The sequence below is a fragment of the Medicago truncatula genome, chromosome 5 (genome assembly GCF_003473485.1).
Source record: "Medicago truncatula cultivar Jemalong A17 chromosome 5, MtrunA17r5.0-ANR, whole genome shotgun sequence".
NCBI lineage: Eukaryota > Viridiplantae > Streptophyta > Magnoliopsida > Fabales > Fabaceae > Medicago > Medicago truncatula.
The window spans coordinates 15,855,214-15,867,945 of NC_053046.1; the positions used below are offsets into that span (position 1 = coordinate 15,855,214).

At 33.2% G+C, this 12,732-nt stretch overlaps 2 protein-coding genes across 3 annotated transcripts; one reads left to right on the plus strand and one right to left on the minus strand.

The window, feature by feature from the left end:
* Positions 1–3,303, plus strand: LOC11411186 (formin-like protein 4). The gene is made up of 2 exons (XM_003613380.4): positions 1–1,292; positions 1,385–3,303. Exons 1-2 carry the CDS (start codon positions 121–123, stop codon positions 2,604–2,606), a joined length of 2,394 nt encoding a protein of 797 aa, XP_003613428.2. The 5' UTR covers positions 1–120; the 3' UTR covers positions 2,607–3,303.
* Positions 3,304–3,882: 579 nt separating this feature from the next.
* On the minus strand, positions 3,883–9,125 carry LOC11411187 (protein WVD2-like 7). 2 transcript variants are annotated; one of them, XM_039834311.1, is made up of 9 exons: positions 8,909–9,125; positions 7,953–8,645; positions 7,793–7,861; positions 7,391–7,753; positions 7,185–7,249; positions 6,600–6,693; positions 6,429–6,500; positions 5,527–5,631; positions 3,883–4,246 (listed from the first exon to the last, which is right to left on the minus strand). In XM_039834311.1, the coding sequence occupies exons 2-9, from the start codon at positions 8,643–8,645 to the stop codon at positions 4,217–4,219; spliced, it is 1,491 nt and encodes a 496-aa protein (XP_039690245.1). In that variant the 5' UTR covers positions 8,909–9,125; the 3' UTR covers positions 3,883–4,216. The 2 variants fall into 2 exon arrangements, with proteins under 2 accessions (XP_039690245.1, XP_003613430.2); XM_003613382.4 differs by having other exon boundaries at positions 7,391–7,861; positions 8,909–9,123.
* Positions 9,126–12,732: the final 3,607 nt, after the last annotated feature.

A 12,732-nucleotide genomic window follows, 5' to 3' on the forward strand; every position in this document is an offset into this window, starting at 1 on the left:
ATAGCACAAGACAAAGAAGAAAACAAAACTTGCAATGATCATCAAAAAGAAAAAAAACACAAAAGCATATCTTATTTTAGAAACCTCATTGTAATTGTAAATCTTTGTTCCTCTTCATTCATGTCTTTGAACATGATGTTTCTTCTTCTAAGCCATGTTCTTATTCTACAGACTTTTCTAATACCAACTTTCTATTGCCAAACAAATTCACCTCAAAACATTGAAACTTTGTATCCTATTGAAATTCCAGAACAAGCCACAATAACACAACCTCCTAATCCACAAGAATCACCACCACCATCACCATCATCATCACAAGGACCAATATCATCAACATCATCAACAAATTCTTCAACAAATAGTAAGATAGTAACTGCTGTAGCTGCAACTGCAGCAGGAACATTAGTTCTTTCTGCTCTAATTTTCTTCTTTGTTAATAAGTGTTGTAGAGCAAAGAGAAGAAATGTGATTGTAAACAATAACAACACTTCTTCTAGACCAAGTTTAGAACATAGAAATGCTGTGCCTCAAGCAAAAGCTTTTGAGAGAATTGAAGGTAATATCAAGGGACTTATTGTTGATGAAGATGGTTTAGATGTTGTTTATTGGAGAAAGCTTCAAGATCAAAATATTAACAAGGATTTGCAAAAGGGTGTTGTTTTGGATAGTCCTAGAAACAATGAAGGTTATGATCATGAAGAAAATCAAGAGGAAAAATCAGAATCTATTCAAGAAATGCATTTGCTTAGAGGAAAATCTTCAACCTCTCACATGAATATTTTTCCACAAGAAGAGTCGTATACAATTATGAAAATTACTCCTCCTGCTCCTCCTCCTATTGTTCCTACTACTCAACCATTTTCTCTAAACCTTCTTCCTTCATCACCAAAACCACCCTCCACTTCTTTTTCATCAATTCCACAAATTTCAAGTCCTTTAGTGTCATCAATTCCAAGTATATCTGGTGATAGAAAGAGTCAAAAACCGCCGCCTCCTCCTCCTCCTCCACCAGTACCTGATAGAAAAATCTCAGCACCGCCGCCACCACCTCCTCCACCAATTCCAAATAGAAAGAGTCCTTCACCACCACCGCCGCCGCCACCGAAGACAGGTGGATTGAAATTGAAGTCATCATCAAAACCACCGCCTACCCCTATTGAAACCACGTCTATGAAAAATAAGCAAGGAAGTTCTTCAAGTGAAGTAAAATTGAAACCATTGCATTGGGATAAGGTGAATACTAATCTTGATCACTCCATGGTGTGGGACAAAATCGACCGCGGTTCTTTTAGGTAATTCAAATATACTAGATTTTCTAAAATTATTTTGTAAAAATGTTGATCATCTGTTTCAATATTTAAGAATGTTTTTTCTTAATTTTCAGGGTTGATGATGATCTTATGGAAGCTCTATTCGGGTACGTTGCAGCCAAACCAAAGAGTAACACTCCAAAAGGAAAAGAATCAACAAGTCCAAGCAGGGATGCATCAACAAATGCTTTTATTCTTGACCCTAGAAAATCACAAAACACTGCTATAGTTTTGAAATCTCTTGCAGTCTCGCGAAAAGAAATCATCGATGCACTTGTTGATGGTCAAGGCCTTAATGCAGATACAATTGAAAAGCTGTCTAGAATAGCTCCAACAGAAGAAGAGCAATCCAACATACTTGAATATGAAGGAGACACAGAAAAACTTGCAGCAGCAGAATCTTTCTTATACCACATCCTCAAAGCTGTTCCTTCGGCATTTAAGCGCTTAAATGCGATTCTATTCAGGTTGAATTATGACGCCGAAATTGTAGAAATTAAGGAGTTTCTACAGACACTTGAGCTCGGGTGTAAGGAGCTTCGAAACCAAGGAGTTTTTGTGAAGCTTCTTGAAGCAGTTCTTAAGGCCGGAAACCGCATGAATGCAGGTACTAATAGAGGCAATGCTCAAGCTTTCAACTTGGTTTCTTTAAGGAAGCTTTCTGATGTTAAGAGCACTGATGGAAAAACTACATTGCTTCACTTTGTTGTTGAAGAAGTAGTTCGTTCCGAAGGAAAACGCGCGGTTCTTAACCGAAATCATAGTTTGAGTCGTAGTAGCAGTAATAGGAGCAGCAGCAGTAGCAGCAGCAGCGGAGACTCTAAGAATTCTGCTACTTCAAATGAACAAAAACAAAGGGAATATACAACACTAGGATTAGCAATTGTAGGAGGGGTCAGTTCCGAGTTTTCCAATGTAAAGAAAGTTGCTCTAACAGATTACAATAGCTTTGTTGGTTCTATCTCAGCACTCTCAGCAAGGATAGTTGATATTCGACAACTAGTTTTGCAGTGTGGAAATAATGGTAAAGGAGGAAAGTTTGTGAGAGAGATGAACCACTTTCTTGAAAATGCTGAGAAGGAATTGCAATTGGTGAGGGAAGAACAAACAAGGATAATGCAGCTTGTTAAGAGAACAACAGAATATTATCAAGGAGGAGCTTCAAAAGACGGTGCAGGAGAACAGACTCTTTATCTATTTGTGATAGTGAAGGATTTTCTCGGAATGGTTGATCAAGCCTGTATCGAGATTGCTCGTAACATGCAGAAAAAGAAGACACCTAAGACAAAGTTTTGAAAAAAAAGTCTACGTCTGCAATTTTTCCATGACGTGAACACTTCTCATATCTCTGTGACTTCAATGTAATTGATGCTATATAAGTCGTATTTGCCTGCGATTTTCCACAACAGCAGTAACTGCAACCCGCCAGCAACCACTGATTTAAAACCTTGTACGACAGATTGAGGGTAGAAGTCAGCAGAGGCCCTAGCACAAAGGACTTTCTGAAGTTTCAAACCTGCTGGAACATAGCATGTCAGAGAATTCTAGGGTTGGCTTACCTGATTCAACTTTCACCAATTGGACTGTTTACAAAAAGGATTCTGAAAGTCAAGTTTAAAATGATGAGATTATGATGTTACATTCAAATTCTGCATGAGATAGATAACATGGATGCTTGTACCCAAAACAGTGTTGCAAAACATTGAAGCTTCTGAAATCAGTGAGAGCAGGTATGCTTCTGCGATGACAGGTCCAATTTCTGTCTTACAAATTCGGAAGCTAATAGGTCATTTTCCTTGTGATGTTGTCATTTTTTCAACGTCCAAATGTACGTGTTACTTGTATAGAGAACTATTGTTCATGAGCATTTTTGAAGTTTAGTATACAGATGTATTCTTTTGGCATTAACCTTCTTGCTTTCTATTTGTATTTGTAGCATTCCAATGCAAGAATTATGTTAGAATTCTTAATTTACTTTGAAAAGATTCCACCATTTCTATTCTTTCTCATTCAGTTTCTCCAAGAAGGATTTTTTGCTTAGAAGATAAATTCTCCAACCTAACTTTAACGTCACTAGAAAAAAGAATAAGTACAATGCTCTTAACTCTAAAAACCAGTTTAAGAAAGACCATTAGAAAAAGTCTACAGTTCATGTTCCGGAACATATAGGGTGGTGTCAACCTTTATGATGTACACTGTAACCCACTTAAATAGTTTTGGCTTCCTAATTCAAGTCTTATATAAATTTGTGAATGTAAAGATGAGTAAGGTGAGTATAGAGAAACAGAGTTTTTAATCATTGCTGATGTTTTCAATCGCGGATTGTGTAAAGTTTAATCAAATTCCGCTATACTAAAGTGTTATAGCACTAGTACAACAACCACTATTTGATAACACTTTGCGCTAAACAACGTATTGCTGAACATTAACGATTTGTTCAAATTTCTCTATGATATGGCCGCAATAGAAACTATTTGACAATAGTGCGCATTGTCTTAGCTTTTTAATAGATATGTGGTCTACAGCATATTAGAAGCATATCAATCACCCATAGAATGAATAGAAAGAAAAATGATGCAACCAATTACAAGAAAATATATGCATTTTTCATATTATTAAAACATTATACAATATTATTTTCTAGTTCAAACTTCATGGAAGGAGTGCGAAGAAGAAATTTGTCATCAACAAATGATGTGCACTCCTTCCTCCTACTCCTCAGAATGTTCATAATTAAGCTCCCTATTTAACTAGAAGAAGATTGCTCAACTGTTCCACTATTGCATACTAAACTAGAATATCATATTGTTGAAATCAACTTCTCCTTTGAACACATACTACCAGACACACTGGTGTGTTTAACCTCTATTCATTTACTCCTCTCTTTACCTTCTCCACCTGTGCAGCTATCGACGGCTCTCAGTCTTGGCATCTCCCTGCATGAGTAGTCATGAAAACAGGACATTGTCAGAACAAAATAAGACCTTACTTAGAATGGAGTACAATGTGGACATTCAACCATTATGTGTAAGGACAATGAACCAGAAGCCAACAAGACCTAGATTTTGTATATATGTTGAATTTAGGAAACCTAGTGTATGTTTGCATTAGAGTTTGTAAATTTGATTTTGGTTGAACTTCGGTAAAGTTGATTTTAGTCACGAAAAGAGTGAGTTGATTGATTTTTGGAACATTGGAGTGAAAAATAATTTTTACATAATGAACATTATTTGGATAGTGCTGACAAAAAAATCACTTTTAGATGCAACATTATTAAGATGGATATATAATTAGTGTTAAGTAAAAAGACATTGTTAAAATATGAGGGTGATTTTGCCAATATATAGCAAACGTGATTTTCCTTTGCCGGAAAGAAATATTTATTACTTCTGCATTAGAATAACAAGATTAATGTTTTGATATAAAATCAATTTTGTACAAAATTGTCAAACATGTAGCCGCATATTCCAAACTATATTCAACTTATGCTTTTAGGGACAGTCGAGGAAGAATATCAATATAGGGACGGACCCTCTCCTTCATTAATAAGACCCATGCGACTTTTACTTAATAATAGAGAGTGTGTTACTAACATTTCTTAGATAATTATTTAGATGGTTTGATAAGAAATAGCAGAGGTTGATAGCATTGCTTAGGGGAATGGATTTTCTCATGTGAAATTTTCACATGAGAGGGAGAAGTGTAATCTCTCAAAATTCAGAAAAGACATAAAAATGGGTGGGTCCACCTCTAACAAACTTGAATGGTGAGAAATTGCATTTCTCCCTCTCACAGGAGATTTTTTCCACTTTTTAGGTTATAATAATCCTAGTAGAATTCCTGTGTAACTGTAAAAAATTACTTTCATCATTATCTTTAGTATGGACCACCAACACATGCTCATTTGGCAGGGAAACATGTTTATTTTTATAACCAAAACAAGACAGCCAGGTCCCATAGGTCTCCCTAACTTGATTACTATCACCAAACTCCAATTATCACTTGTTAAACACAAGGTTTGACTGACTTCAATTAAAAGTAAAGTTTCAGATTATTAGTCATTTTCACACGTCTCTCAAGAATGCAATCAATCGTCGGCTGATACCAAAAAGTTATTTTTAAGGTTGTTTTATATAGCCTTAAGCAACATATAACTTTCCATTTCAGATGTGAATATGGAAGATATCACTTATCAGTTCAGATGTATAACACGTACCTTTTCTGCGCGAGTTTTTGATACTTTTTGACCACGATAAGAAGTTGGTAGGGGTGTGGCCTTGAAATCATGCTTTAGCTTTTTCATCTCTACCTCTTTTTCCTCCTGTGTTGAGATATGTTAATGTTAGTAAATAGTAATGATTGGTTTCACAGTGGAAATTATCAGAATTTGTTGTCTCTATGCATGATTTTCGTAAAGATCGAATGTTTGTTTACTGTTAGCAAAATTGAATTTGTATCCAAACCTCAATTTGAGCAAAAGTGATGAAAAGTTGTTTTTTGGTCGAATTTGTGTATTTATCTCTTGGTGACAAACATAATCTTTTAATGAATTGAACCATAAAGTGTATTTAGATTTTGCAAAAATCACACTGCGATCGTGACTTGAGCGAGAAGCTCCAGTTCTAGCTTTATCATGGCAAGTAGAATGATTTGTGAAGTGAGAGTGATGAATCCACTGTTAAGCAAAAGCTCTAAATCCCAACTTCATGTTAGAATCTATTTTGAAAGCAAGATCAATATTATTGAATGACATTCAAACATGCCAAAATCAATCCTATGCTCCTACAATCACTTTTCTGTCTCCCTAAATTAAACCCAAACATTACAATAAGTTTTATATTGAATTTGCTTCTAGACTAAAACACTCAAATATAAACGACTTAATTTAAAACACAGTTTTAACCAAATCGATTTTAAAAAAATCAATTCTGTTTAAATTCTCATTTTATCAAATGCTCACCCAAACAGACAATATCATTGATTCATTGCCCTACCTATCTTTCAAAATATCATCACGAATGCACTATAAACATAAGCAGACACTTAAGTGAAGCCAACGCAGGAATATAGGAAATGCCAGTCATTTCAAGAGAAAAATCACGGAATGAGGAAGAGTACCTTCAATTTTGTTTGGAGACGCGTTCTTTCTACCACTTTTGTATTAGGTTTTTCCTCTATTTTTCTTGAGGACTGATATAGGTGAAAGAAAGAACATAGTTTGGTCAGAAGAAAACTACAAATAAATAGTTTGGTACTTTAAATTTTACACATCACAAGAGATAGTCCTACCGCTTTCCCTTTCTCTGATTTAATGTCACTTTTCGGGGCCAAAGTTCGTACAACACTTCCACTTCTTTTCTCCATCCTCTCAACGGTAGCAGGCCTATTCATAAATAATTTCCAAGAGGGTCATCATACAAAAAATTTAATTCCATACACTTTCATCAAAATAGAGCTTATTAGATTTGTTTCGTAGAAATCTTATCACATGCTTTGTCAAGGAAAGAGGTTTGATATATTTCATAAAATCCAACTAGCAAGAAGTTTCAATTCAATAATTAACAATGGTTGTTTTCATAGCCGTTTCTGAAGTACAGTACATTTCAACTAAAGGAGAAATTCAATTCAAGTTGCACTAGGTATTGTTGGACAAAATCTAAAGATATAAATGTTCAAATCAATTTGAATCACAATTTATATTTGGTTGAAGTTCTCCAAAAGGAAGCTAAAAACAACATATATGACGCCGTACGATTAAAAAACCTTCTTCATTGTGTTGTTAAGATGCATTAATAGTATGAAATTTATAAGCAAAAAAATAGTAAACGAAACATGTGCCTACAAAACAATAAAAGTGCATATTCAAAAATTTACCTTCCATTTTCCTTCCGCAAAGTTGTAGAAGTTGGAACCTTTGACGCAATCCCCCTTGAAGGAGCCTGTCCAGGATATATGTAAAAAATCATTTTCAAAACAATTTTATTTTACATTAGATAAATATACATTTACACTGCACCAAATATATAACCATCTATAACAATAACAATGAACTACAGTTGTCATAAATATTTTCCAACTACCTGCTTTATTACCGAAGATTTGTCTTCTTCGCCAGAAGTTTTTGGCTGGTTAAAATTCTTCTGGAAAGTCTTAAATGCTCGTTTGACTATGTCCTTATCCCCCATACTATCCATAATGAGAGATTTCCTCATAGTATGAGGAACTGGATCAGTAGTATGAGGAACTGGTTCAGGATTACTTGGACCTAAGCTCATCGACAAGTGCAAAGATCTGGTCGCAGCTTTTTTGTTCTCCACACTAGAAGTAACTTGTCTCCTAGGTAAAGACTGCGGATTTCCCTTTTTAGTTGAAGCGGCAGATGCCAATGTTTTAGTTGGAGCTGATGTAGGCTTTGAATATCTCGGTGTCGAAATTTGAGATGCCTTAGATTTTGCTGCCACTGGTGTCGAAATTTGAGATGCCTTAGATTTTGCTGCCACCGGTTTCTTCTTTGTTTTGGCTGCATTATTTTCCCTATTCACAGGGATAACCTATCCAAAATAAACGGTAATCAAATACTCAACGTTTAAGAAATTTAACATTATGAATATATGATTTAATCAAATATGAATTAAAGCAAACCTTAGATTTATTTGGATGATCCAATTTCACATCTTTTTCTTCAACTTGTGAAGCCTTTTCTGTCTCTTTGTACACAACATGTGAAATTTCCTTCACATCTTCAGCTTCAACGTCAAGAATTTCTTCTAGTTTTATGCACACATCTTTTACAGGCTCGTCTATCTTGTATGAACCATGTGATCCACTTTCCACCTCTTTATTCTCCACCTCAACTGATGAACTTTGGTAATCTACCGAAACCGCAACTTCCTCCTCCTTCAAATCATCCACATGACTCCTATCGATTTCACCAACCGGGATGACTTCAATTTCTTGCTCATCGCGCTCCTCGACACAACTACCTTGAGTGTTAGAAATACCGAATTCCGAATCAGTCTCACAGGCGTTACTGTTACCGTTACCATTACCGCTCAGATCTATACCATTATTTTCTTCTGATCTGAAAGACTCCCTCTCCATTTCCTTCTCTTGAGCCAACAATTCGGCTTTCCGGGCCGCAATCTTCTTGTAATGAGCTTCAAAGTAAGCTTTCTTCTGTGCTACTGATCCAGGTGTAGCACACTTCTCAACTTCTTCCAAATACTTATTTGGAGAGAATGAAGACCATCTCTCCCATGACAGTGAATCATTATCAAATCTACCAAAAGAAACAGACACTTGCAAAGCAGAATTTGATGCTGTTGTCTCTCCCATCTAATCAAAAAACAATAACAACAACAAAAAAACAACCTTTTTACAATCAAACAACAATAACACAAAAAAAAAAAAACAACATTTTAATAAACACATGGACAATTCACAACACAAAATAAAATAAAAACACAACATTTTCACAAACATAAATTTAGTATTTTATGACATGATCCAACCATAGAACAAAACAGATTTACAAATAACAAAAATAGTAAAAAAAATAAACTTTACACTAAAACAACAAAAATGAAAAATGGGTTTACCTTATCTTGAAGAAATTCACAAAGCTACAACCCAAAATTGTTGGAAAGACATAGAAAGTGTAAATAAGCCATGATCAAGATTAATCATTTTGTAGAGATCTAATCTATCAAAAATGATAAAGATTGAAGAATGGTTCACAATGAGACAAAAAGAAAACTCTATAATAATTTTGTAGCAAATGATTATGAGTAAAGTAAAGGAAAAAAATAAAAAACATGTGCATGTGGATTTTAAGAGTGAGAGAAAATAAGAGAATAAGAAGAATACCCTTTTTTTTTTCCTTACTTCAATAATAATTTCCACTAACTTTACTACAGTAACAGCATCATTTGTCTCTTGTGGTACTTGAGGAAAATCCTAAGATAAGAAAAATGTTACAAAAGAATAAAATAATTATTCTATAAGAGAGTGTTATTTGAACAACCATTTGGTTGACAACTTATGTGACAACCATAATTTACAAAGAAAAAGTGGGTATTTGCACGAAAATCAAAGCAATAGAGAGATAAAGTAAAAAATAATATGAGTATGAGAGAAAAAGTTGTCACAAAATAGATGTTCAAATATCATTTCTCTTCTATGAAATATGATATATGATCATTATTGAGAGTAAAGTGTATAAAGTAATTTCAAAGTTTCACAACTGCATATTGTGTCTCTTAAAAGGTGATTTAACTTTTGATGGTGATGAGTACTTCTTTTTCTAATTGTGAGGGCCAAGGTTTGAAGCAATTTAGACTTTAGAGGTTATGATATAATTGGATTGAAAGTACAAAGAATTATGAAAGGAAAAAAAAAAAAAAACTATATGGAAAATGAAGCTATTTTTTAGTCAAAGAAAAATGAAACCATTTTTAGCAAATAATTGTTTTTTCGTGATAGGAAATAATTCTGTTGATTATAATATATAAGTTAAAATGGTTTGAGTCAAAAAATAATAATAGAAAATAATTTAATTATTTATCTTTTTATAGACCATGGGATTGCGTCCTCAGTCAAGTGAAATACAAGCCATGAAAAACTTAAAAATGGGGACTGTAAATATTAAAAATTATATTTAAGAGCATAGATTATCTTGCATGAAAGTTGGTTAGAATTCACCTTTAAAAATAAATAAGTGAGATGATCGGGGTTTGAACTTAGACTCAATACACAATAATGTATTGTCTTTATCAACTAAACTATACTCAAGGATGATAGATTTTCATATGAGTAAATTAATTCCCGTTGTAACATATTATGAAGTTTTTACAAAGTGGACACCATCAATTGAATAAGAAATCAATGGAAATCATGAGGTGTATATTAGTAACCTTACTTACAAATTTTCCTCGCATTAATCATACAAAAATGAGAGAAGGTTAAAAAAAAACTAAGAGAGTTGCTAACATGTCTCTCCTCGTGAGTTTAGTTCAATTGATAAGAAAAATGTATAATGTATATATAAAGTTCGGTGTCAAACCTCGCACACCACCAAAAAAGAGTTGATAACATGTCTTTCCTTTTGCCAAAAAAATCTCATTTTAATTTCTAAAATTAACCATTTAAAAAGTAACCAAATATCCTTATGAAATATTTTCGAGCATTGAAATCAAATATCTTGATTAAGGTAAATAAAAGAAAAATCATTTTATTTATCTCTCGGTCAAACTTCAAATTATCAAAAAAATGAAAGTCAATAATATTTATTTTGCATTAGTCTAATGGTCAATACATATTCAAATCATCTGGATACTAGAAGTCGAAGAAAAATGTAATGAGATTCAGTACTACTCTCGTTCAAACACGCTTACTTATAAAGCTCTGATGAGATCCAGTGCTTTAGTGTATGATCCACACTCGCGCAATCAAACCATTAAAATGTAATAATATGATCGTCCTCATATCTTGATAATAAAACCAGTAAGTTATAATATGATCGTCCTCATATCTTGATAATAAAACCAGTAAGTTATAACAAAGTAAATAAATATTAATTGATTATTATATATATATTAAGATGAGATCAGAGCAAGTACAGTATAGAATGCATGGCAAAGGAAGGAAGGAAGGGCCACATGAACAAAAGCTGTACTACTTGAGACGGTGTGTAAAAGGTTCCATGTGACGGGTCTCAAATCTTTATTATAGATATCACTTGGGGCCACATGTGGACCATTATTCAATTTCTTCAACTCAAATAAACAAAACATTATAAAATTGTTCAATAATTCAATTAAATATTAAACGATGTCGTATTCTTCCAACCAACTTCAAACGACAGAGCTTCCTTGTACTGTACAAGAACATAAACGAGTCCAAGCACAATTATTTTAATGGCTTCTTCTTTTTGGAGCAAAATCAAACTTGTCTATCAATTGAAAATAAGTACAAGAGGCACTTAATCCAATAGAGTGTATATGTTTGGTGTTGTGAAGATAAGAATTCATTTTGAGTAGATTGATTTTGTAAAATTGAATCGGATTAAAAGTGATTTGAATGTAAAAGGATTTATGTTTAAATGTATTTATGTTAAAATAAGTTTGTTAGCGCAACAATGGTGTTTTTCTCTATAGAATCAGGTGGATAAGCCTATAGAACAGGATGGATAAACTGTTAAAACTGAAAAACAGTAATAATCTAGTTTTTAAAGTTTGGAAGAAGAAGAAGAGATTAGAGAGAATTATTGCTTGCAATATGAATTTCATTTTTATTTTGAATATACACATTACAAAGCTTTATATAGCCAAAGTATCATATGCTTGTAGCACAAGCTATCTCTAACTAACTAGTTGTTATTTTGTAACAAACCACTAACAACCTAAAATGAAGTAGTTATGAATTAACTCCTAACAAAGTTAAATTATAAATTTGTGTGTAAAAATCAATTCTACAATTAAAAGTTACTAAGCCGAATCAATTTAGAAGGCAAAATATTTTCTACTAAAAAGCAACCAAACATGTCAGAATCAATTCATCTCTGTCGCGTCATTTTTCGGAGGTCAAGGCCATTTGATTAGCTTTTGACTCACTAGTTATTTCACGACTGAACATTTAATTTTTTTAAGAAAAGGGGGAAAAAAGTTCAAACTACCCCATTTTGAAAAGATTTTGGGTTCGAGGGTTAGTTCCATAAAGGGAAGGTATTAGCACCCTTTATGTCCGTAGTACTCTACGGGAACCTCTTGATTTTATTTAATTAAATGTGCTATAACTTGCTTGCTTTTGAAAAAGAAGGAATTAAAGTGGAAAAACAGAAGACCTAATTATCTACATTTTTTATTGATTTGGAAGGACATGGTCCTCTGCCTACGTACCCATGAGGGATCAAAACCTCGTAATTCGGGGTAAAAATTGACGTTTGATTTGTTGAGTGTTTTTTATTAGTTTTGAAAAAAGATTTTAAAATGAAAAGCCAAGTGGCAAATGAGTATTTGTTTGTGTTTTTTAATATTGAAAAAAGAGACTTAAAGTAAAGTTAAATTGATTGAAGTTTGATTAAGAAAAGAAAATAAAAATGCGGTCACTTGATTTGGATCAAGGTTTATTATTAAAATATTTTTGTGATTTTGATTATTTGCATGTTTGTGTTGTTTTTGGAATATTAAATGAAAATTAAACTAACGGAGCAATAAAAATAAAAGCGCGTGGATTTTTGTAGTGACGTTGGATCACCACAAAATCCCGAATCTATTTTTTTTTGTATTTTTGGATATATCTAAGGCGGTAAAGAAATAAAAGGACACACACCCACACACTTTTCTCATTTATATTTACATTGGACCTAAATACATTCTAATTGCTGGAAAATAAATAACAATAATTAAAATGCTAAATAGAAATA

Bases quoted from the DNA above. Each gene is read 5' to 3' on its own strand.
- LOC11411187 (XM_003613382.4), bottom strand. From the start codon at position 8,645: ATGGGAGAGACAACAGCATCAAATTCTGCTTTGCAAGTGTCTGTTTCT. The intron at 7,862-7,952 runs GTTTGCTTTAAT...TATTTTGGATAG, and splicing joins ATCATCCAAATAAATCTAAG to GTTATCCCTGTGAATAGGGA. The intron at 6,694-7,184 runs GTAAATTTTTGA...ATTTATGAATAG, and splicing joins TTGCGGAAGGAAAATGGAAG to GCCTGCTACCGTTGAGAGGA.
- LOC11411186 (XM_003613380.4), top strand. From the start codon at position 121: ATGTCTTTGAACATGATGTTTCTTCTTCTAAGCCATGTTCTTATTCTA. The intron at 1,293-1,384 runs GTAATTCAAATA...CTTAATTTTCAG, and splicing joins ATCGACCGCGGTTCTTTTAG to GGTTGATGATGATCTTATGG.